Source organism: Meriones unguiculatus, chromosome 1 (genome assembly GCF_030254825.1).
Source record: "Meriones unguiculatus strain TT.TT164.6M chromosome 1, Bangor_MerUng_6.1, whole genome shotgun sequence".
Classification (NCBI taxonomy): domain Eukaryota; kingdom Metazoa; phylum Chordata; class Mammalia; order Rodentia; family Muridae; genus Meriones; species Meriones unguiculatus.
In genome coordinates, this window is record NC_083349.1 from 130,372,617 (window position 1) to 130,398,376 (window position 25,760).

Consider the following 25,760-nt stretch of genomic DNA (forward strand, 5'->3'; position numbering starts at 1 on the left):
TTTTTTAAATTTCCTCTGCTTTTTCATCTTTGTTTCCCCTAGCAGCCACTGACAGTTTTACTGGTGACATCTGATCACCAGTGGGATGCCTACTTTCTTTGTTTTCCATTTCCTACTTCATATATTGTTTCTTCCAATTCCAGTGATTGATATATATTTGATATATGTATCAAATAAAGCTTTGGTGACAGAGAACTGGAAAGATCTGTTGTTAACGCTGAAATAAAGAAATCTGGAGGCTGGAGAGATGGCTCAGTGGTCTTCCAGAAGACCCTGGTTCAATTCCCAGCACCCACATGGTAGCTCACAAGTGTTTCTAATTTCAGTTCCAGAGCATCTGGCACCTCCACAGAGACATACTTGCAGGCAAAACATCAGTGCACATAAAAAGAAATCTTTTGTTTTTTAAAATCACCCTTAAAAAGTAAAAAAGAAACGTTACAGAGATGTCAGTCAATTTCATAAAGGCTATGGATTACAGACAGGAATATAATTTTTATTAAATGCCTGGAACTAATCTAATTGCCTATTATATTTAATCGTTCATTATGATTTTTACACCAAGATAACATTCAGCTAGCATGGGCAGAATCCATGTAACTGATTTATGACGAAAGGCACACTGACTCCCAAGTTCTCAAGACATTCCCAGTCTGCTGATAGACTTTTCCAAGAGAAGTCCTCTTGGCTGGTACCTGACAGGCTTAAAGAGAAGTGTGTGGCTCCTTGCACTCCAGGCTAGCAAGCCGGCCTGTGACAAGCATCTGGCAAAGGCACTTACATTTTTGTAATGTGTGATGCTTTTGTAGAGGTCTGTGCTGGGGACCCTTCCAAGACCATTCCATGATGGGCTGCAAGAAAGAAAATGAACATCAGGATTTTTTTTTCAACAGTCACTTTTTCAACTAAAAAGTTAAAAAGAAATAACAGCTATGAAAGAGAAAGAGAACATCATTCTGGTGTTTTGGACTCAGTCTCCTTTGCAGATGACATTTCCCTGTATCTAACTCCGAAATGAACAGCTGTTGTTTGCGTGGAACTGGAGAGAGAGGGACTAACTGTCAGTCTCTTCTGGTGACTAAGGGAGATTCTGAGCACTTTCGTATGCACAGCAGTTTATGGAGAAGCATCAATCCTTCGCACATGGCTAAATCTTCTGGAAGCACAAGCTTAACTCTCAATGGCTATTACCCTTATTTTTGTTAGTTCATAAAATGGCGCTCAGAGGAAGTAGAGAAGCCAAGTGAAGGCCGCACAGCCTCCGTCTTCACCCTACGGGGCTTTGGTTCCTTTCACTCCTTTGAGCCTTATGGCAGCCTGCTGATAGAGTATGGTGTCTGCAGAGGATCAGATTAGCCTCTAGTTTTAGAAACAGCAGCCTGGCTGAAGTGAGTCCCGCCTGGCAACCGCTGATTTCCTGTTGCTGATGCACCCAGATAAATTCCACTGTTTCTCCAACTGTGACTGGTGACATATGCTGAATGCAGCCCCCGGAGAAGGACTATCAGTTTGAGGCCCTTTCAGCACTGTGCTCTCTGGATCAATGTTATAATTACTGGAAATTAAATACTGTAACAGGTACTGCTTTTTTTGGCTATGAGCCCAGTTACCAAACCATCAACTAAATCGTACCAAGTTTTCCTCTTGGCTAGCAACAGTGAGCTCATTTTTTTTTAAGTTAAATCATAAGTTAGTCTTTCTCTTAATAACAGCTACAAATGTCCTTCCTAAGCAGACCCATAGGAAAAGCAGCCAGTGAGCACACTCAGTACAAGAGGCAATGTTGTCTGCAGACAGCTTCTTCATTGTTCCCTCGTAGCAAACTGGGCCCTCTGGAAGCGGAGGAACCCTGTGCTCCTAGGGAGGGTGCTGAGGGACACAGCCCCAGAACTTTCACGTGGGTGCCACCATGCCAATGGAGGGTTGGTGGGATAGGAGAAATGACCCCCACCGCCAAGCTGAAGATACCCATGCTGGTGTTTTTCTGGCTGTCTTCTCCCATCACTGCCCAGGCAGAGAAGAGCACCGATATTAATTCGTATCTATAATTTACTTTGGCTAAAGCTTGCTAAACTAAACAAAGGCAGTGAAGACACAAAAGGCGAACTGTCCATGCAGAGAATAAAGGCATTCTTTGAGAGCCAGCGGGCCCTGGATACTGAGTGGAGACCATTTGCAAAGGCAAGACTTTCCAAAAGGGCCAGTATGAAGCTGAGAGCTAAGCTAGATGAACTAAAGCTGAAGTGTGAACCCGAAGAGAAGACCGAAGCACCTGTACTCAGAGAGGCGTGAGGTGCTGCTGTTGAACACACCACCCAAGAAGAAACAGCTGCTGCCAGTGCTGTTGCGGAAGACATTCCTAGACTCCCACTTCAGAGGGGGAGGAGGAGATAACACTGTGCAGTGGAAACAGCCATCCAGTCTCTCTCCTCACAAGAACCTGCCTCTGGACATGCAGCAGAAGAAGGGGAAGAAATGTGTGAAGCTTGTGGATGGTCCAGCCAATGCTGAGGCCTTGCACGAACAAAGTGGGAACACCCTCAGCTCTCCCAGGTGAACTGCAGGAGTTAAGGCTTCCAACAACTGAAGGAAAGGAAAGAAACTACAAGCAAACTGGCCAGAGGAGCTTGCAAGAAAACACACACCATCATATACGTGTTCTCAAAGTCAACCCCAGAGGGGCAGTGCCCACAGTGGCAGTGAGGCGTGGCATGGTGGGCCTTGCTAATGGTCATCCTGTGCCTGGGACACCTATGTGACGCATTTGTATAACCCAGTGCTAACCTGGTGTGCTCCGGCCTCTGTGACCAAGAATTCAGATGTGGCTGAGATTCTGACCCAGAAGTTCCTTAAGTGATGATCCTTCTCAGAACCATGAATCATGGGGAACAAACCACTATCAGAAGAAATGGCTATAATTTAAACTTACTTGCTGCATTGGATGGGAATTTTAAAGAACCCAAAATTGGAGAACAGAACATTGAAGTTGTTAATTCTATTTTTCTTCATGCATCTTTATGGACTTAGCTTTTCCCTGTCTTATAAAAATAGTGAATATGGCTTAAAATATATATTATTACAAAATGTTTTAAAAGTTTAAAGCACCTATATTAATTCATATGTATAATTTAGATTTTCATGACTCAAACATACTAAATAAATAATTTTGAAAAAAAAGTTCAAGGCCATACAAGTGGTGCCCTGGGCACCCTTTGTACGTTCTTATATCTACCACCCTTCCAATCCTATTTCACCCTAATTCCTTCCAACCCCCTCCCCCACAGTAGGGAGGAGAGAAAGAAGGTTAGTGGAGAAAGGGAATGTAGACTTTTATAGGCTACTTCCTGCTGATTAGGGAGGTAGAGTTTCTTGAGGCAAATCCAATCTTCATTGTCCATCAGTCCAGCAAACCAGCAATCCAGGAAGAGCAAACGCAGTGGCAGGATGAACGAGCAGTGGGTGGGGCGGGGGAGACGACACACAACACAGGATGCCACTGCAGCAGCAGGGGGAGCAGCTGCCTCCTTCTTCAGAGGCCCCCAGCCCCTCCCAAGAGTCCCCAGATTCCAAACATAAACTATCTGCTCGGGCAGAACCACACCCGTGCTAGTGCATGGGAAAATCAAAATCACCTGCTCTGAAGCAGCCTCTTATCCCACACCTGGGATTAAACCAAAAACACATTCACAGAACATCACTAGGTTTTAAAGACACCAAAACTCTCACTACAGGCAGACTTCTGGAAAGGCAAGAAAAAAAAAATACTGAAAGGGGGCAGAGCTGTGCTTCCCCCAAGCCCAGGAGGACACATGCCAAAGTCAAAACAAAACTGTCACCAAGCAGATAATCTGCCGTCAGCCTGCCTTGCCTGCCCTCATAGGCTCCATGTGACTCAGAGCTCTGCTGCTTCCAGAGAGCATATGCACTAATCTTATTTACTTCACATAATTGGGTATGTGCCTTGTTTGTCAGATCTGAGTGAATCCTGACTGTAATAATCGTTTCATAAGTTCCCACTTGGGTAATGAGTTACTGGCTTTAAAAAGTAAAATGACTGAGAATATATTGAGGAGCTGACTTGTTCCGTGCCTGGTGCCCAGACCTCTAATACTCACCAGACTTAACCACAGCAAGTTCAGACTGCATCTGCCCTTCCCTTTAGCGCAAGGGGAGGAGGGCAGAGTGGAGCGTGTGGGTAAGGGGACCGTGGAGTGAGCTGCTTGGGGACTCAAGTCCTAGCTCTGCCAGTTAGCAACTGGAAGCGTTCAGAGAGATCTTTAAATTTTCTGAGCCTACACTTTCTCACCTGCAGAGTGAGACTAATCAGACTTAGTCAACAGTGTGATCCATACACTCAGCCAATATCTAATATTATAAAAAGAAGAAGTGTATACATTTAATGAAAACAACCTAGGAAACTTCAGGCTGTGATGTCTGGGTTTTGGTGTTTTTTTGGGGGGAGGGGTTTGTTTGTTTTGGTACTTACAACTGAACTCTCAGGACTACAGTCAGTAGTCCAAATAGAAGGCCAGCTAACAACCCCAGGTCCAGCCCCAGAATGATAGACAGTGTGCATGTAAACACCCAGATAACCTAGAGGGGAAAGGAAATGAAAAGATTTGCATTAGCTCATCAGATAACAACCAAGTGATTTGAAACGAATCTTCCCAGAGCTCTAGGACCCTCATACAGAAGACATCAAGGCTTTGGCTCCTCCACTCTCGCTCTGATTCTGCTCTGGAGTTCAGGCTAAACCCCAGAAACGGATATAGTGACATGACAGGTGCAGCAGGGGACGGGGCTGTGTGCTGGGTGACTTACAGCGTCAGTCTTATTCTGCCTCCACAGGCGGGGAACATCGCACACCTGCATAAACATCCCTTTCAGGTTGGCAATGACGACAGCGGCCAGGACTGACTGCACAGAGACAGGGAGGCTATGTGAGTCAAGGAAATGGTTTCCATGTGTGCATTCCTAATCTGCTATTTCTCTGATAACAGTCTGGTGAAGAGATAGCGGCGCACAGAAAAGCAGGTTCCTACCTTCTGCAACGGTTCCAGCAGCTTCCCCAGGGCGACAATGGCAACCAACACAATCACAGCTGAGATGATGCCCGCAACCTGAAAGACACTTTCTGTGAGATGGGCACATGCCGCTCGCCACACGTGTGCATTTGAGCCTGCACAGACACAGTTAGCACTTCCTCATCTCTCCCTTTCTGCTTGGTATTTAGAGAAATGAGCATTATTTGCTAAACCCACGCAAAATGGGGAGAAAAACAAAGCAACATATACCCAGTATTGCAGAGAAATTAAGAAAATCTGAAAGCTAAATCTGTTAGCATACAGTTAGTTTGTTCTGAATTTCATCTGAGTGGCTAATGACTACTGCTGTCAGTGTTGGAGATGAACCTTCCACCTGTTTGCCGAGCCATGAGACATAACCCTTCTGACTTCCCCAATAACAGGGATGACTGTTACATTCCTGGGCATGCATTCTTATGGCATTTATGAGACTCTTCTGCACTGTGAAAGCAGCAGCCGCAATGGTTACTCTAATAACAGTTGTACCTGTAGGTCATAACTGCCATGAGCAACCCAGAGAAAACAAATTAACCCATGCTATTACAAATTCACAGTGTCACACTGGCACACCAAGACCACAGCTCCTGTCTCCTCCTCTATCAGCTGTAGGCACAGCTCCCAAACACTGGCTGCAGCTGTGGCACAGCCACGGGGAAAGGGAAGGTCAGAAACTTTACCTTTGCTGGCAAAAAAAAGTTCTGCTAAGATCCATAAACAGTTAGGAGGGAGGCAGTGGGGGTGGGGTCTAGTCCTGGTTTGGTCAGTTGGCTTGGCCAATGAATTCTCTGCTGAGACAGCATAGGGCATGGCTGAGCTGAAGACTAGAAACTCTGAAACAGAGGAGAGAAGACAGGAAACCAGAAGCAGACTGGTCAGGGGAAGGAATGGGCAAGAGGGGTTAAGCGAAAGCACTGCCCATGCAAGGTGTCCAGCTAAAGAAGCAGGCATAGCAGATGTCAGAGAAAAATTTGGAAACTTAACCAAAAACAGTCATTCCGTATGGCATACTGGTTATTTATGTTTAGATATGGGTCAGCCTGGGCAATATTGTGACTATACAAATATTAAAAATCTCACTTTGCAATGTCTAGCTTCCTGTTTCTATGATCTGCTGGCTCCATGGCCCAGGTTTCTAGCACCATGATGAACAGTTTCCTCTTCTGTCTAAGAAGTTAAGATCCTCCCTACCCTCCCTCCCTCCCTCTTCCCTTCATGTCTTCCTTCTCCTCCTGTTACTGGATCAGTATTTGTCGAGTCACTTGCATTTGACTAAGGTTAAGGGACTCGTGAATTGGTAAGAAGTATATTTGGAGACAGGGATGGCTATCTACACAACTTAGAGCAGGAACTGGTCACCCATTCTCCAAGGATATGTGAGAGTAAATCTCTAATTATAGAGTCGGGACCAATTTTGATCACAATATTAAAACCTTTAAGGGATTAATTACTGGAATGTACTATATAAGGCTGATTTGTGGGAAAACGTAGACTTTAATATCTTTGAGAAGATCCATTTCCTGGCAAATGAACTGTTGTTAAGTGAAAGGGTAATGAGAGCTATGGAGTAATTTGTCTTAAGAATTACTTTTTTCCGAGCCAGCAGAAGTCAGCATAGCAGTGAGAGAAAGAACAGGAAGGAAGGCTTCACTCTTCTCAGCCTAAAGTACAGAAAACAGCTAAAGTTCACTAACACTCATTCTTCCACTAGCTCTTCAACAGCTTCGTGTTTGGTCCTCCTTAGGTGCCAGGCCTGGCACAGTCAAAGCTGCCAAGTGGCCATTCTTCCCTCAAGGTGTAGGGTAACCAGCATTTAGTAGCCAGTGTACCCTAGGTCTTTACCTTGTCTCGTTTAATCCTCATGCATTCCCATTCATGCTGAAGAGGAGGCTCCAGCATAAGATATGAGAAACCACCCAAGAGGACTCCATAGTTTGTTTAGTCACAGGTCCCTGGATTTCAGTCCAAGGTCTTAGACTTTTAACCCTGGAACTTAAAATGCTTTCCAGTAATTAAATATCAAGCCATTGCTGCCTTGTTTCCTTCTTCAACGCTGAACTCCTGGCATGGTTCCCTCCTAAATATAATACAGGCCAGTGTGTGGCAGAGGGTATTAACTTACCAGAACACCATTATCCCCAAGCCCTTTGCCAAGGAGGTCACTTTACATGGACATTATTATGGGGGCAGCCAGCCCATGCCTTGTTTGGGCCTGGAGATAACAGCAGGAGAAGGGCCATCAGTAGCTCAAGATCCAGCTGCGCCTACTCAGGGCGTGCACCCCGGGAATTGCCCACTGCTAAAGCAAGCCTCAGGAGCTCCAGATGCCCACAGCATCAGCATACAACAGGCACAGCTTTGGGACGGAGCCCTTTCGCCTCTTATTTTGTGTTGGGTTCCTTTACCTGTTTCCTCTGAACTAGAAATGATTGTAAAAAGCTTTTTTTTTTTTTTAAAGAAAAAACACTAAGAATTAAAACTAAATGTTGCTTCAATGTAGCCAAAAAATTGGGAGAGGCTATTTTAATAGGAGAGGAACATCACATATGCGGTAATGTCGTCTGTACTGTGGTGACACATAGGACAAGTCCATACTGTAGTGATGCCATCCATACTGAGGGGACCTCCAGTGTTCTCCCTCGGCAAGCCACTGCTGGAATCACTGTCTTTCTCAGCATTTGCTTTCATTCTACTGTCTCTCTTTAACAAAACCCTTGAAGATGTGTGTGTATTACAGCAGTTTGATTTTATTCTCTTTCACAGTCTCAGGCTTTTTGCAGGGAGGGGTTTTAAATACTATTCTTTTCCTATGTCAGAAAGCTAAAGCCTTCTGGTGGTTGACAGAAACCCAGTTCTAGTCCAAGGCTCGTCTTTGGTCTGTGTGGAGCTGAGTCTGGTTGGAAACAGACTTTGAGCGCGTCCCCTCTGCTTTTTGACCAGCCTTAGGAGGAATTACCCAGAGGTTAACTGTGGTGCTGGTTTTATGGTTACCTTGTGAAAGCAACAACCAAATGCCTTATTTAAGAGGCAAAATTAAATCCATATTCAGAACTTCAAGAACAGAAATACTACTCAGGAAGAAATGCCAAAACACTACAACAAAAAGCATTCTTGTCTAGCACATTGCTCTGTGAGGCCAAAAGCCTCTGGAGAATTTCCTGCCTTTTGAAGAGGACATACTAATAGAAATTACAATAACTCAGGCAGAGAAGTGACTCAGTGGTTAAGAGCACTGGCTGTTCTTCCAGAGGACCTAGGTTCCACTCCAGCACCCACATAGTGGCTCATAACCGTCTGTAACTCCAATCCCAGAGGATTCAATGCCCTCTTCTGGCCTCCCAGGCCATTGCACATATGTGGTACTCAAATGTACATACAGATAAAACAACTCACACAAATTTTATGTGTATGTGTGTATGTGTAGATAGACAGATAGATAGTAAATTGCAAAGCTGCAAAGAGCTTCCTTTTCCTACTGTGGTATTGGAGATTGGACTCAGAGCAAGCATTACAATGAACTGGAGCCTCAGCCCTTGTCTCCCTTTTTCTTTTGAGACAAGCCTTCAAAGCATTGTCCCATCTGCCCTCAAATTCATTCTGTAACTGGAGCAGAGATCTCTTGTACTTGGGGTCAGGTCAATCCTGCCTCAGCCTCCCAAGCAGCTGGAATTACTGGCCTGTGCCACTAGGCCAAAGCTCTGGGAAATATTTTTACCAGGCTCTTACTCTCCTTAGATAACAAACTGATAAACATCATCATTGTTCTTTACTTATGACTGTGACCATTCCTGGTTAATCAGGTGAGGAAAGCTATCAGCCAAGTGAACAAAGACACACAAGAATTTGGCAGTCATGGCTTCAGGAACCCACAAATGTTGCCTTTTAAGAAGTTTTTGATAAGGGCAAGTCAGAGAGATGAGGCCCATGTTGGATCAGATGAGGAAACACAAGTCTCTCTCTCTCTGAAGGCTAAGAATTGTCCTCTTGAAGCCTGAGGAAATCTCCCCGGGCCACTGTTTCCTTCTTGTTCCCTGCTATTAGGGTCATCCGTCTGTCCCTGCATACCTGTGTCTTTCCACCGGTGCTCTCCTGGACAGCTGTTCGAGACAGAGCCGTGGTGGCCACAAAACAGGAGAAAAATCCAGAGAAGACGTTGCTTATCCCAAAGGCAACGAACTCCTAAGAGAGAGACTGGGTGACAGTGATGCTTCAAAGAGAATGCTTGCCAAATCCTCATCAAGTGTCCATCAGGACGGCTCAACGGGTACAGGACTGCCTCAGAACCCACACAAAGGTGAAAAGAGCCATGACTCACAGCACGCTCTGTGGCCCACATGCCCACACACATCTCGTGCACACACACAATAACAACTTCAAATGGAAACAAATTACCAGGAGTTATTTGGCCTCATGAAAAGCTCTTTGTCTAACTTAATAGTTTTGTGTTCTTTTGACCTAAATGAATTAGCTTTTTGTTTTTGTTTTTGTTTTCATTTTATTAATTGGTGCTTGTGCTGGCTAGTTTTATGCCAACTTGACACAAACTAGAATCATTTTGGAAGAAACAACTACAAATGGGAAAATAACATCACCATATTTGACCTGTGGCCAAACCTGTAAGGCATTGTTTTTCTTTTTTAATTTTGTTTTGTTGTTGTTTTTGTCTGTTTGGTTGGTTTTTCTAGATGTTTCTTTGTGCAGCCATGGCTGTCCTAGAACTCGCTCTATAGACAGGGCGGCCTCTAGCTCAGAGATCCCCCTGTCTTTACCTCCTGAGTGCTGGGATTGAAGGCGTGCACCAGTGCTGCCTGGCTTGTAGAGTAGTTTTTTGATTACTGATGAATTGAAGGGTTCAGCTCACTATGACAGTGATAACCCTGGGCTGGTGGTTCTGGGGGCTAAAAGGAAGCTGGCTGAGCAAGTCACAGGGAGCAAGCCAGGAAGCAGCAGTCCCCTGTGGCCTCTGCTCCTGGATCCAGGTTTCTGCCTTGAGTTCTGTCCTGCCTTCCCTGGATGATAGACTACAAGGTGTAGGCTGAAATAAACCCTTTCCTCCCCAGGTTGCTTTTGGTCGTAGTGTTTTATTCCAGCAATAGAAACCCTGACCAAGACAGTGTTACTTTAGCTTATTTCTTAAGAAGCAAGGTGACTTAGCATGCATATTTCAAAATAATTGTTTCCCATCATCCAACTCCCCGAGACAGAGTTTTTCTGTGTAGCTTTCTCTGTCCTGGACTTGATTTATAGATCAGGACAGCCTCCAACTCACAGAGATCCCCCTGCCTCTGCCTCCCCCAGTGCTGGGATTACAGGTGTGCACAACTGCACCTGGCTTCAAAATAACTTTTAATTACCAATTTCAAGAGAGAAATCAAGATGATAAAAGCCAGTGAAAGAAACCAACACTTTCCTTAGGAGAAACCAAAACCCACCCCAGTTGTGCTTACTTCACTCGTTTCCAGCCTTACAAATTCAGCTCAGCAAACAGGTGACCGTACCTGGTTCCCATCAATGACATAGTCATGCTTGGTGGCATAGACCTTCCCTACCGATACGGCAATAGCATAAGCCACCACGGCGATGGAAAAGGATGCGGCCAGCATGTCGGCAAACAGGCCCACAGACGGCAGCACCGGAGGCAGGAACCTGGTTATGGAAAAACTGTTGTGAAGATTTGGCAGCCTTTTCCCAACCTTCCCAAACACTGTGTCCACTTAGTCACAGGGAAGACACGAAAGGGCCTGGCCCAAGGAAACACAAACGCAAGGGATACATAAATAGGAACTTCTGCTTTTCTTTCTTTCTCTCTTTCTTTCTTTTTCTTTTTTTAACCAGAAGTTAGTGTTAGCTCACAGGCTGATTTCAGTGGGCCCTGCTTGAGACGGGCTTTTTTGTTTTTGTCTTTATACCTGTGACATGGATAAATCTGTCGTTAAGGATTCTTTAACCCAACTCCATCCATGTCCCTTCATATGTAACATTTTCCCTCACACAATTTCACCTTCAAGGTCTTTGACAATGCAAGAGGTTCTAGGAATGTTATAAAATTTAGTCTGTTTGAAGAGATATCAAGTTTGTTGAAGAGACAAGAAAACAAATTATGATACTGAAAAAAACTCAGCAGAAAATTCTAAAGAGCCATGACATTTGAAAACCTTAACTCTAAGAAGGCAAACCCCTCACCCCACATTAAGCATATGTAACCGTAATCACCCTGCAGTCACTAGAATAGCTCAGTGATTGTGTTTCCACGGACTAACAAGGCCAGAGATTCCTCTGTAAACTCTTAAAAATCAGACATATAAACTTACGACTATGAGATTTGTCCCCAAATGTAAAAGTTGGAAGGAAGAGCTTCGTTTACCTACAGAATGTCTGTATTGTACAATACTTAATGTCGCCAGCCATTAAAACAAACCCCCACCTGCGACACTCAGGACTGTAAAGTGGGAAAGGAAGTCTCAGAGACAAACTGTAGGGGCGTTTCGAGCTGCTGAGCACCCCACGGTTCTACTGAACCCGTCGCTCTCCTTTTCGTAGGAGAACTGTCACCCGAAGAACGAAGTGAGTGCTTGTAGTTTTAGTCCATGTTAGAGATTGGATAGTTCAGTAGCAAGAACTGCTAGACTCTCCACCATCCTCCTTCTCTGTAGGCTCTGGAACAGACCCCAGCTGTAGACAGCGTGCTAGGAACCTCAGTCTACACCAGTATCACATTGTCTGCTGACCTCAGATCTCCCTAATAGGACACAGCCAACACCCAGTCAAGTCTACAGCAGATAAGTAGGGTTCTAGCAAAGCTAAGCCCGAGAAGGTTTTAGTTTTGAGAAGAGCACGGTGCTCACTGCCTTCATGGCAATAGTGTTCCCTAAATATTACTCCATCCTTGATTACTGGGGCTAGAGATTACGAGGTATGAAATCAAAGGGTTTCAGTCATTCAGTGACTTTATGACTTTGGACATGTTGTTTAAACCGGCTAACTCCGTTTCACTGGCCGTCATAGGAGGACTGTGCCCTCTTCTCATGAACTTTAATGAGGTATTGTTGTGTAACTGGTTAGCTCCTCACTAGGAGTGGTGCTCAGCCCAGGCTGGAAGAACTTAAACCTGACACATTCCCATCACTACTGTAATTTCTCACAGGACTTTAAAGGTATCAACCACTTGTCCAAAGTCAATAAGAGGAGGCCCTGCCTGGACACCTTCTAATGACCCAATTAAGCATATCTTTTAGTACCTGACATAACACTTCCTAAAGTACATGATCACCCCATGGAGTTGTTAGCCCTGGCCAACCCAGTCTGACCCAGGGAAAGGAAGAGAGCACATGAACACCCATCCTGAAGACATGAGGATGGGGAACGGTGGTCCCCAAAATGGGCCAAATAACACATAAAGGGGAGTCACGTGTGGCAAACATACTAATCGGATGTTTCATGTCTGGTTGAATGTGAATATTTGGCAAATGTTTCCCCAATCAAGCTAGAGAACGGTGACAGTCCACAGGAAGCAGCACACACACACTCGTGCACACACACACACACACACACACACACACACACACACCATGAAGGAAGAGAAGCACTTGTTGAAATAAATGAGAAACTGGACACACTGAAAACTGTGGGGTGAGGATCTGCTGCATCAGGAGATGCAGGCTGTGACAGGTGGGAGAGAGAAGGTTTTTGTGAATCCCTGTGGGACACTATGGTACCGACCGGTCAAAGACAGGTTGTGTTTTTTAACAAGAAGGAGTAGAGAGGAGGACAGAGCACCCTATGGACCGCAGGCCCTCTCCACTTCCTGCTGATGAGGCTTGCTCAGTCCACTTCCTGGTCACGTCTCCAATCTCTACACTCTAGTTCATCGCTGTGTCCACTCTCCTTATCTCTTACGTAACTGGAATGGATTCCTCATCTACATGCTTAGCTGCTTTTACTCACTGGCCACAGTGCTAACAAAAGTGGTTGCTCTCACGCTTTAAGCCCCCCCCCCCACAACACAGCCTCAAAAATGCTAATATAGACACAAAGATATTCCTCTTTTCTTGGTGGTTTCCAGGCTGCTGCACACCTCTCTTCGCTGCTTCCATCTTGTAATAAACTCCTTGTATTGCCACAGTCTTTGTTATGAGCTGGGTGTTTTAGTCAAGAGTCCCAGCCCTTTCCCTGTCGCCACCCTGCCTTGCTTATTAGTACCTATCTTATTTGGCTGATTAATATCACAATTAAAATATCAAGAAACTGTCCTCCTTCTGATGCATGGCAAGCCTGCCTCCACCACGGCACTTATTCCTGGAGGATGACTGTGTCCTCACTGGATTGAGGACTACCCACGGGGCATGCAGCACACTGCCTACCACACAGACAGGTAAGTGAGGAGTGTAAGTATCTGAACTAGTGTTTTGTGGAAGAAGTTCATTTGTACAAATGACAAATGTCAGGTAAATAACAAGATGGATTACTTTATAGTCATCTGATAGGAATCTTGGTCTCCAAAATATATGCACAAAAAAAAAAAGAGAGAGAAAAACCAAGACATTCAGGATAGTTGGAGAACCACAAGGCAAACAGAAATATTTGAAATGTTATGATGGAAATGTATTGAGGCAAAAAATGTTTAAGATTCTCTTTGAGCATCAGATTACATAAAATAAGGAAGTGCTCTAAAAGCCAAACTAAAGCAACAGCCTGTCATAACTGAAACATGTAGAGTGGGACACAGGAGCTAATCAAAAAGGGCCGTAAATGACCCCAAATAGACAACTTGATTAACAAAAAAGTATGGCGGTAGTGCATGCCTTTAATCCCAGCATTCAGGAGGCAGAAGCAGGTGGATCTCTGTGAGTTCAAGGCCAGCCTTGTCTACAGAGCAAGCTACAGGACAGCCAAAGTAACACAGAGAAGCCCTGTCTCAGAAAGAAAGAAAGAAAGAAAGAAAGAAAGAAAGAAAGAAAGAAAGAAAGAAAGAAAGAAAGAAAGAAAGAAAGAAAAGAAAAAAAAAGATCATTTGCAGGCTCCTCTGGACAGCTGGACTCTGTAGGTTTGAGGTGGGAGGCAGGAATTTGGGTTAAAACAGGTCAAGGGTGTTCCAAAGGCTACATTTGTAACAGTGGAATGGGCACTATGTAATATAAGCTTCATGTACCAGTTTAAAAAAGAAAAACCTTTAAATTGGTATTTTAAAAGTTGTAAGATTTATTTATTCAAATGAGATCATTTGCTATGGAAGCAGTTAGTTTCCGGTGCAGGAATAAAAAAAAAGTGAGGACAATTTGGGGTCCTCCATTAATTGAAAGGAAGAGAAACTACTGCTTATTGATTGACCCCAAGTCTACTGACAAACACTGTAGTTAATATTACAGCTGTAGCAAACACATGGACTTCCTCTTGACTGCAGTGGGAGCCGCTTTGTCTGCTCTGCCTTTTTATGAGAGCTCTGGGTGGCATTTCACAAGGTTCAGTTGAGCCTTCAGCTGGGTAATTAGCCATGCCTAACAGAAAAACTTTCCCAGGCCCACTCAAGTTGACAGTGACAGAGACGGATAAAGGACCTTTGCCTTTTACTCTTCTAATTCAAAAATATCTAAATATTTATGAAATATGGAAATAATGCAACTTATCTATAGGTATGAAAGATAGTATTTCCATATGTGGTTGATTGCATGGTAGTGAATTTAAGGCATGCATCCTAGAAGCAAACTGTTCATAATGCAATCTATGCTGATTGTGAATATGCTCATATTGCGTTGTAATTATGCATATATGTTTTATCCAGGAGTCCGGTACTCAATGTGCACACCCTATCACGACTCATGAAAATGGAGCGTGTAAATCTGCTTTAAACACTAGCCTGAAATTGATCTCTACATGCATTGCCTGTCTGAATCTTGGTGCACATGACATTTCTTCAAGATCACGTGCAAAGAAGACTATCAATGGTGAAGCGAAACCAGCAATAAAACGTTCCATTGAAACAAAGTACTGCCTTAGTTTATTAGCTGTATCTGAGAGGAACGCCGCACTCACCCACTTGGGATGGACTTAACAATGCCAGCATTGTAATTTTTTTCCAAGTTGGCCCCATAGGAAATGGCAGTGGCAATTATTGTCTGAAATAAAAGAAAAAAAAAAGTGGAACAAACCCAACGCCACCGGCTCTAACAATTCCTTGCTTGTCCACCTGCTCTAACCACGCGTGATACTTACCACGATCACTTCTATAGGAATAGGGACAGGGATTCTGTGTTTGAATCGATCATTTAATTCCTTGACTGCCATGCAGATGACGATGGTAAGTAACCCAGCGATGAAATCTGCAATGTTGGTGTCACCGACATTCTCAAAAATCTCAATCAGTGTCTGTAAAGGGAAAGTGGGTCATAGCATATATGTTATGCTACCCAGATACGCACATACAATCCATTCTCCCACAAGAACTGTCATGACACATCAAACAGCGTGTGTGAGTCCTATTCAAACATCTTAAGAATGGGTATGGCTCACCGGATTAAGGCTCTCACTCCCATGGGCTGATGGTCTGTGTTCCACCTGTGTGTATGGCTGTATATTGTTTGTAGATGCTAATTTTTTTTTTCTTTTAGCTCAAGCTGGCTTCAACCTCACAATGTACATGAAGATCACTGAGTATTCCCTGCTTCACCCCTCAAGGGTTAGGGTTAGTGACAAGCATCCAGTGATGGGAATTGGCCTAGAGCCTCATGTATATTTGTCAAGCACTCTACCAACTGGACTACATCCTCAGCTCCACCTTTCTTAAGGTACTTTTGCATGGCTTCATCCCCAACCCAAAGTGACGTCATGCTACTATTATCACCATGCCCCAAGCATCAGTGACATATATAGAACATATATAGAACTATATGTTCTCTTATAGAACATATAGTCAGAGCTAAGAACTTCAAATCCACTTTGGATGCTCTAGATCCTTCTTTTGTATCACCTCCGCACCTTGAGCCAGCTTTGAATCGAATGTTCCTTTTCCTTTATTATTGCTGAGACATTCACATTATTCATTTTATGGATGCTTATAATTAGAAAGGACTTGAGAGACACATCTCCAATCATTTCAAGAAAGGCTTGAAATAATAATTTCACAATAATAACTTTTCTGGAACTTGCAACATGTCATCCCCTGAGCCAGTTATCCAACTATTCTCTCTTCTAGCAACCCAGGGAGGCAGATTCTATTTGCAACCCTATTTTGCAGAGAAGGAAACTGAGGCATGGTGATTTTTTTTTAAAAAGGACTGGTAAGTAGCAAGGTCAAAACTTGAATTCAGACCCGCCCACCTCCAAAACTGAACTTTCAGCCACTATCCTCTACGATCTGTCTAGGAGTCACTTAGCTTCTCAGAGGCAATGTCAGACCAGAATGCAGTCCTACAACAAACAGCTCAGCCCTGTCTTTGTTCATCATGCTACCTCAGATTTCTTAATGTTTTTGAGGGCCATCTGGGAAAGCTTTGGAGCAGTTGAAAAACGGTTTGCAAAACGTCATCCTATTTGGTTCTTTCAGAAAAGTCTATTTTGATGACTCTCAGTGAATACAGAAAAACAGGTTCTCCAGGTTCAAGCTGAAGAGAGAAGGAACAGGGATGTTTCTGGAAAGATATGCATCACTTACATAGATAATGGAGAGGATGCCATTGTAGTTTTTGGTTGAAACATTGAGCACAATCTTTAGCTGTGAGACCAGCACTTGGAAGGCTGCAGCAGTTGTGAATCCACCAACCAAGGGATCTGCCAAGTACCTCACTACGAATCCAATCTGCAAACCTCCGAATACCAGCTAGGTAAGAAGAAAAAAAAGAGTTAGATGTTTGCCTGAGAGAAGGACCAGCTCTCCGGAAATATTTACAAATCAAGTTTTGTACCAGTGAAAACACGGATAGGCTGTCTGTGGGACAAACTCTCTTGTAAGAAACAAGTGAGAATTTCCTGTCCCCCCCCCTTTCCATCCACCACTTTAAAACTCAAAACCCATAGGCAATGTAAAAATTCAGTATTTCCATCAAAGAACTATGAAAAGCAAAATTCATGTCACTTCTTTCTGTGACTTTCAGGCCTCCTGGCTCGGTATTTGAACACTTCTCATTTATGCTTTCTGCACCTATTTTATGCTAGTACTCAGTTGAGTCACTTGTGTTCTATTTGCTCTCTTTTCTCTGACTTTGGTGACAGGTGATTCCAGTTTTTGTTTTTCATGTTTTTAAGGTTTTCAAGTCTATTTTAGCATCTGACCTAGAACACTGTTATTTAGAAAATTATATATATATATATTAGTTCAGCAAGTTGTTTTACAGTTAGATGCATCCGTAAGGCTCCATATTGTAAAGCGAGTTCTTTCAAATAAGAATCACACTCATCTGTGGCTCATGTAAGTCTGTTACCTGTATGATTCCAACCAGAAGAGTGAGGGTGCTTGCAATCAGCACTCTTGCTGCATCCCGGGTTCCAGTGTCTAACGTGGTGGTGTTGAGAGTGCTTCCGTTACCACTGGGAACGAGAAAGTGGTCGTCTGGAGCCATGCTCAGTACGACAGATCCCACCATTAAACTGACCACAGGGAAAGGGCCTGGGGAGAAAGGCTCAGTCAATTGGCCAGTCACGGATCACAGACATCTAGACTCAACATGTCTACGTACAATTACAAAGGGGTGTGGCATTTAGCTGTAACTGAGAAATGCTGTTCGAAGAAGCTGAGAAGTAGTCATTGCAAGGCATTCCCGACACGGAGAGGGCAAGAGTGACATGTAGGTAGGGGATAGCAAACCAGTGTTCAGTGGGTTCATAGGAAGGGTGCTAGCTCCTCCTGTGTGGGATCCTTGTGGCACAGGAGTGGGAGGCATCAGGAAAGGTTTCCTGGTAGAGGCCCATAGAAACTAAATCCTTACTTATTCGATTTCATATCTATCCCCTATAATCTCATCTCTTATAGTGTCCAAAATCCTGATCCCCGGACACAAGAGGCTCCACCAATAACACAGTGTCCACACTGAACAAAGGATTGGAATCAATTTTCTTTTTTCTCATACACCAGTTAATAAAATCCCATTTTTTTAAAGTTCTGATTTCTTCTATTTGCTCCTTACATTTTCCCCCCCGTGCTGCTGCTGTTGGTCCTATCTTTTGATTACAAGAGGTTTTATGGTTGGGAGGCGTCAATACCCAAACCCCATGACCGGGAAGACCTAACTGTGGAGAATGCCAGAGGCAGAGCCACTTGTCCCTTATTGATTGCTTCTCCAAAGACCGGAAACTGGCTCAGTCAACGAGTTCCTCACGACCTGCTTCTGCAGACATGTCAGAAGCTAAAACCCGTGAGAGTCAGAGCCATGCACAAGGGCATGGGGTAGGGTAGAGGGCAAGGCTACGCTTGCCCCAAGAGGGGCAACACGTCTCACCAGCATGTGGACACAGCAGCAAACTTGCCTTCATTGCTCACGCCGAAGTCACACAAAATCATGTCAAAACATGTATTTGCTGGTACACTCCAGAAAAAAAAAAAACAAAAAAACCTACCCTGAATGTTAGGAGTGAAAGGAAAACCCAACTGTGAGGCATGCCAAGAAGGAAAGGAAAGATTATTTTTTTCTAAATTGTCTTGGCAGGATTTTGCTAGCCTTCCAATATGACCTTATTGAAATAGGTATGTTCTTTGATGAAATAACACATATGTATTTAGTGGCCATAACTCACTAAAATACAAAACTAACCTAGCGATGTAAGTGGATTCGGTTCTTGTAAAGATTTTTTTTCTCTCTGTCCTATGTTGGAAGAGAACACTTTTAAATACAGAACCAATTTTATTACATTTAAATTATGTGTGTGTGTCTTTGTTTTTTTGAGACAGGGTTTCTCCTTGTAGCCTTGGCTGTCCTGGAACTAACTCTGTAGCCCAGGCTGGCCTCGAACTCAGAGATCCACCTGCCTCTGCCTTCCAAGTGCTGGGACAAAGGCGTGTGCCACCACTGCCAGGCTACCTTTAACATTTTTAAGCTGTGATAAAATTCAAACGTGTGCTATCATTTCCAGCCTTTCAGCTTTATTTTCATGAAAGCACAGTTACATATATATATCTAACAACGTCAGTAGGTAAAGAAAGCAGGCAAGGTGCGGAGGCTTGGTTCCTCGAGAACTCATGGACAAGGTTCTGCAGGCATTGTACACATGACGCAGCAGAAATGCTTTACAAATGAAAAAGCACGGCTGTAAAATATACTAGTAATTACCAACGGAGATGTGTCTTGAGGTTCCAAAGACAAAATACGTCAGGATGGGGAAGAAGGCTGAATAGAGACCGTACTGAACAGGAACTGCAGCGAGCAGGGCATAAGCCATCCCTAAAGGTACAAGCAACACAATAAAAGTCACCAACAGAAATTATGGCATGTTCGTACCACACAAAGAAAGGCTTTTTCACAGACATGCCCAGTTTATGGATCCAAAACATCAGCCAGTCCTAAGTGGTTTTCTTATTTTTCATACAGACCTTGGCTGTGCTAGGATACGGTCTCAGGCCTGGCTGGGAGAATGGGTGTTCCTACGCCTAGCCCTTGCTCAAATGAACTGACTGCACTGCTCAGTGATTTCGTCACTGGCTGGAAAGTAATCAAAGCAGTTCCTGTAGAATTTGACTAATCCAGTCCACATAAGCTTTGCTTATGTGGATAGTTCTGTTTGAACCCGTTCCCCTCTGTGTTCTAAAGGATGCAGGCATCATTGCATTTTCTCTTTTCTGGCTGAAACATAGACATTAGATAAAAAGCACAACACCCACTTCTAGCCTGATTAGGGAGACCTACCCAGACAGCCTCTGGGCCATGAATCTCAGAGAAAACATTTCAGTGGACATGGGTGTTGGAAAAGGATAAGGACATATTCCTTCCCTTAGTTAAATATGCTGGTGGCCTTAGCACAGGAGATCTCTCTGTACGTCACACTTCAGGGGTGAACATTCAGAACTTTGAACCTTGCATCATTAATAAAGAACTATTTATAATGACTCTTAAAACTTACTAACAACCTAAATGACCCAACCCATTTGCACTTAAGTTTATTTACTGAAATATTATCTTCCAGTAAAGAAATGGTTAGCTAAATTATACTTTTACACGGTAAATCTATGTTGTAGAGGGATTTGGGGGGAGGTCTGAGAGGCATGGGAAATTCAATGGAAGGGAACTGGTGTAATACAGAAATACTTTTTTCTAACATAACCGAATGTAAAGTAAAACTTTAAAAAATTGTTACATTTTAGTTTATTTTGTGTGCATGCATGTATGTGTTGTGAAAGCAGTAGGGAAGCTGGTGTGTGCAAGTGTGAGGAGAACTTTTGAGACCGTGTTCTCTCTACAGTGTGTGTCCTGAGGATCAGACTCAGGCCCTTATATTATTGATGCATTTGTTTTTTTGAAAATTTTGTATGTGTGTTTGGATGTGTGATATACATGTGTGCTATATGCACATACGTGTGTTCACTGCACCCGAGTCTAAGGAAGACATAAGGTATCCTGCCCTGTACCTTTTATTTCTGTAAGACACGGTCTCTCACTGAACCTGGCTAGGCTGTCTGTCAGCAAGCTGGGGATTTGAACACAGATCCTCATGCTTGGGCAGCAAGTGCTCTAAAGTGCTGAGCTGTCTCCCCAATCCCTTGATGCATTTTTTTTAATACACTAGTTATTACAAGGAAGTAATAATCAGCTGTCCGAGGAACACAGAACAGAAGGAGAGCAGATCCACAGAGAAAAGACAGAAAAAGGATTGGGGAGGAAGAAGGTACAGGCTGCCTGCTTCCTATGGACAGTTTTCGAGTCCTCAAACAAGGAGTTCCCTGAACAAGGTGCTCTATCTCTTCTTCATTCCTCTCCTTTGCCCCTCCTACACTTCTTAATATGCCTGGGAAACAGGATGCTCTCAATTTGCATCCACAGTGTCTATTTAGGGGTAACTTTTACTCATGTACAACATAGTTATCTTTGTCACAAAGGAATTTGAAACATTTTTGAAATAATATATAGTTTGTAAAGAAAGAGACTATTGATTGAAAGTGTAAACCACCTGTACTGGTAGACAGACTGGATAGGGTGGTGGCATGCATGCTAAATTGAAACCATCTGAAAGGAAAGACCTTCCACCATGTAAGACTACCACAAGCCATTCAGACTCCTTAGCTTCAAAACTATGAGAAATAAGTTTCTATTTTGTATTAAGTAAATTAATAAATGTCAAAGATAAAAACCAGATAGGAAGCACCCCATAGCTATGAGTAAAGATGCCAATAAAAGGGGCTTGTAAGTTATTTGTGGCTATAGAAATTTCCTTCTTTTTTTTTTTTTTCCCCTGTTTGGTTTTTTGAGACAGAGTTTCTCTGTATATCCCTGGCTGTCCTGGAACTCACTCTGTAGACCAGGCTGGCCTCCATCTCAGAGATTTGCTTCCTCCGCCTCCTGAGTGCTGCGATTAAAGGTGATGTACCCCCAGCAGCCTGGGAATTTCCTTTCTAACATTGGGAATCAAAGGACCCCACCACCTCAAATGTTTCTCCCAGCACCTACAGGGCTCAGCTAGTTAGCAGGTCATAGAACCTGCCATCACTGCCCTGAAGGATAGCCTCCCTCTCTCTAGCTGTGGCCGGGAGCCACCCTCTCCACACACCCCCCCAAGCTACCTTCTCTGGAATCCTTACTGGGGCATCACTCTATCTTTATAAGACTCCTACTAGAACCAACCACTTAGTCTGGCTTCACTTCCGACCTGGGTCAGCTCCATTCACAAATGTTCCTCTGTCTTCTCCCCTAACTCCTTCCTTTCGCCCGGAAAAAACCACCAAGAGACCCACAGGCTTCAGAACAGCCTTCAAGCAAGGACACAATTTAGACATTGCACCAAGACTAACCAGTGCTCAAAACAATTCCTGATCCCCAGCCTCGCGCAGGCACCGAGCTCTGCCGGGGAGACAGTTGCATTTCCTCAGCAAGCGTGCCCTTCCTCTCCCTCAGACAACTGCCGTTAGCTTTCCTTTGACAACTACAGAAATCTTGTCTTAGAGTTCTACTCAGAGCTCCACCACTTTCTCACCACTTTCTCACGACTTCCGTCCTCGAAGCTCCTCTGCTAACCCTTAGACAGATCTCTTCTGCCAGGCAATTCCTGACAGCTCAGTGATATGTGAAGAAGGAGGAGGAGGAGGAGGAGGAGGAGGAGGAGGAGGAGGAAGAAGAAGAAGAAGAAGAAGAAGAAGAAGAAGAAGAAGAAGAAGAAGGAAAGAAAAAAGAAAAGTCTCCTTCCTGCCACCGTCATCCTGTGTCTCTTTCAAACTCACAGTGAAACTTCTTAAAGGCAATATGCACTCACCGCTGGTCTATTAAAACCAGCCCTTCCGTGTTTGCTGGCCCCTGCCTTCATCCTTCTGACTAGGCTTCCCCACCCCCCATACCTCTGTTTGTTTTTCCCCCCAGCTTCTTGATCCAAACTTCCTCAACTTCTTAACTGCCTTTCCCCCTCCTTGTCAGCCTTCTCTTTTCCTCCTTCCTAGTGATGACAGGCACCCCCACTCTATTCTTTTAGTACCTGTGTATATCGCTACATTGTAACGCTGGTGTCTTGCACCCCACACTTGCTTCACACAGCCAGTTACTATTTTAACAAATGAAAGTCATCTCCCCAATTTGCTTAAACACCTTAGAGCCTCCTGAGTTTCATCTGCACTTACCAGTACATAACAGTGATTGCTGCTGCAGAATGATCTTCTATCTTGCAGTGCTCTCTAAGTCCTGTCTGAGCTAGCTCAAGGTGATGAATCCATCCTCAGGATGGGTCTGGGGTGAAGCAGTGAGGTGCCTTAGGAGACTTTATTTAATTAGGCCCCTGAGAGTGCCTCCTTGCTTCCCCCAAACTCTGGCTCTGCCTAGTCTTATATCAGATCTCATCCACAAGATGGCCCGCCCATACACACTCCACATGCCCGAATCCCCATTTTCCCATTTGTCCCTCAGGTCCTTTGCATCTTTATCTGGCAGTCAGTCCTTTGCGTCTTTACCTGGTAGTCAGTCGTCTTTCTGCTCCCAGTCAGCCCCTGGGCTCTGTCTAAATCTCTCCTCTTGGGCTAGGCTTTCATTAACCATGGTGCCTAAAATAGACTTGCCTTCCCAAATTACTTCCCTTCCTGTTGTATTCTCACTTCTACCATTGTACCTGAGCTCCACAAGTGTGTTAGTGATGGCTGACTACCTGTCGTACAGAGCCAGCCCATAATAGTTTACTATGTGCGTGCGTGATAAGCAAGTGTGTGTGAGAGCCAAATTAATCTTTCAGAAACTTACCTACCAGAGATAACTTTATAGCCTTGTTTTTTCTGGAAAACAAGCTACCTATAAAATGAGGAACTGAGAAGGGCAGTGGCGGCTCACGCCTTTAATCCCAGCACTCAGGAAGCAGAGGCAGGCGGATCTACAAAGGTAGTTCCGGGACAGCCAGGACTATGCAGAGAAACCTGTCTCCAAAGACAAACAAACGAAACAGAGGCACTACAGTGTGCAAGGTGCGAAGGCAGGAATTAGACTGGCCTCACATCCCAGCAGTGCTACTCTCCCCTCCACGAGCTGAGGCAAGATTAGATTTCTCCTTCGTTAAAGGGGCTGCAACAATGGTCCCTGGCCTGCAGAGTTCTTGTAAGAATGAAATTAAATGTATCAGATCCATGTATCAGAGCACATGTATCTCTTTCCCCAATACTGGGCTTCAATCTCAGGTCCCACGCTTGGCAGCCAAGCCCTGAACCGCTGTACTTCATTCCCCAAAGATAAAGTAAGTCTTTAGAACACACTTGCCTATAACAACTAAGAATAGCTTGCCCCCTCCCCCCCAAAAAAAAACCCCACATTTTTTCATGTATAAAAATGACTTATTGTCAGGAATGAAAGTCAGTCCTTTTCATTAAATATTGATTGTGCTGATCTTTGTGCTAGATAGAGCCTAAACAGCCATGAGTTGGAGAAGGCTCCTGTTCTCCAGGAGCCCTAGGAGCTGCCACTTACAACATTTATTTATTTGTTTGTTTATTTGTTTTTTGTTTTTTTTTTTTTTGAGACACGGTTTCTCTGTGTAGACCAGGCTGACTTCAAACTCAGAAATCCACCTGCCTCTGCTTTCCAAGTGCTGGGATCAAAGGCATGCACCACCATGCCCAACACACTTTCCAGACTTCAGAACACACTATAGGACACATCACACCCTCACCATTGGGATCTAGGGCACATTGGGTCCAACTGAAGCTCCGGGTTGGAACTGCAGAACCTCCTCCTCTGTGGGAATGCCCTGTCTGCTCTGAGGAATCTGAAGAGCGCCACAGCCAGATTCACCGCACTGTATTGCCTAACCTTTATTACGAGCAGTCTGTTTTCAAGCTCTTTCTCCACACCCTGCATCATCTCCCATTACTTGGTAAACTTAGATGTCACCTTCGGCACCTTCGGGAGAACTCAGCTTCGACCACTCTACTTCCAGGGAGCCATCCCCCGGTATACTAAGAGCGGGTACAACAAACTTCATTGACACCATCCTGGTAAAGGACATCTCTCCTGCCACAGCATTAACACTCTGACCTAGGAGCGTTCATTTCTCCATGGGGCTATGACCTCCTTCAACGCATCTTAGCCTTGATCGTTCACCTAGTGTCGGCAACACACTAGGGGGGCTGTAAATTACACTGGATAAATGAGCTCTGTTGTCATAATTTGGAGGCTCTGTGGAATTCCGTGTGTGGCCCCAGGCTAAGATGACTTCCTCTCCTTCCTTTAAAGTGCTTTCACACTGCAGATCAATGTACAGGAGAATGTGAATAAAATAACTTAATGAGCTGAAAGAGTTGGGTTTTAAAAACCCTCAGAACAGAGCAGGAAATATCAGAGCACGCTATTTGTAGTGAGAAGCGCTACTTTACGAAGCTTTGTAGTGAGAAGCGCTACTTTACGAAGCTTTAGCTATGTGCACACATATCACGATGTAATGAGGATTTCGTACTGTGTGCTATGGCCAGGAACTTTGGAAAGTTCCAGCTTGGGACATGACTATAATATGGAGCCTCACGGCCAGAGAGACGACAGTGTTTCCCAGGAAAATATCTTTGTGGAAGAGGAGATGGGTGATTCCGTCTACTAAGGTTCCCTAGAGAAAGCATGAAGGCCTTGAGAGGGGCACCCTAAATCTCTGCAGGAGACAGTAACCGAGACCTATCCACCAGCATCTCACCTTGCAGGGTGCCCACTAGCCCAGTGCTCACTCCAGAGATGACGTCACTGAGCAGCCATTCCTTGACCCGGTATTTGGGGAGCCAGTCCAGAATGGGCAGGAGAGCCTTCAACACACCAAAGGCTCTTTTTCTCGAGCAACTGTCAAAAAGTAGGAAAAGGGCTTGTCAGATCCACCTGTGACCATAACCAGTTACAAATCACAGTCATAAACCAATTTCTGCTTTAAAAAAAAAAAGTAACTAGTGAGAAAAATAGTGAGTTCCATGAAGAAAATCCTGACACTGAAGCACTTGCCATGTTTTCAGGAAGAATTGTATCTATCCTTTTAAATGCACTGTTCTAGGAAACACCGGATTAAATGTCTCCTCCCCTCGTCCACCTTTTTAATCCTCTGAGAAAA

At 44.2% G+C, this 25,760-nt stretch overlaps 1 protein-coding gene across 2 annotated transcripts in view; it reads right to left on the reverse strand.

Moving 5' to 3' along the window:
* Positions 1–25,760, reverse strand: part of Slc26a4 (solute carrier family 26 member 4) — a 40,762-nt gene that overhangs the window by 12,715 nt on the left and 2,287 nt on the right. For both annotated transcript variants that reach the window (XM_021663191.2, XM_021663192.2), the window contains exons 3-14: positions 25,359–25,498; positions 19,337–19,447; positions 17,495–17,679; positions 16,729–16,893; positions 15,291–15,443; positions 15,111–15,193; positions 10,580–10,727; positions 9,147–9,260; positions 5,043–5,120; positions 4,822–4,917; positions 4,487–4,593; positions 782–851 (exon numbers count right to left, since the gene is read on the reverse strand). In XM_021663191.2, the coding sequence (XP_021518866.1) occupies positions 782–851; positions 4,487–4,593; positions 4,822–4,917; positions 5,043–5,120; positions 9,147–9,260; positions 10,580–10,727; positions 15,111–15,193; positions 15,291–15,443; positions 16,729–16,893; positions 17,495–17,679; positions 19,337–19,447; positions 25,359–25,498 (1,450 nt within the window). The remainder of the gene's footprint in view (positions 1–781; positions 852–4,486; positions 4,594–4,821; positions 4,918–5,042; positions 5,121–9,146; positions 9,261–10,579; positions 10,728–15,110; positions 15,194–15,290; positions 15,444–16,728; positions 16,894–17,494; positions 17,680–19,336; positions 19,448–25,358; positions 25,499–25,760) is intronic.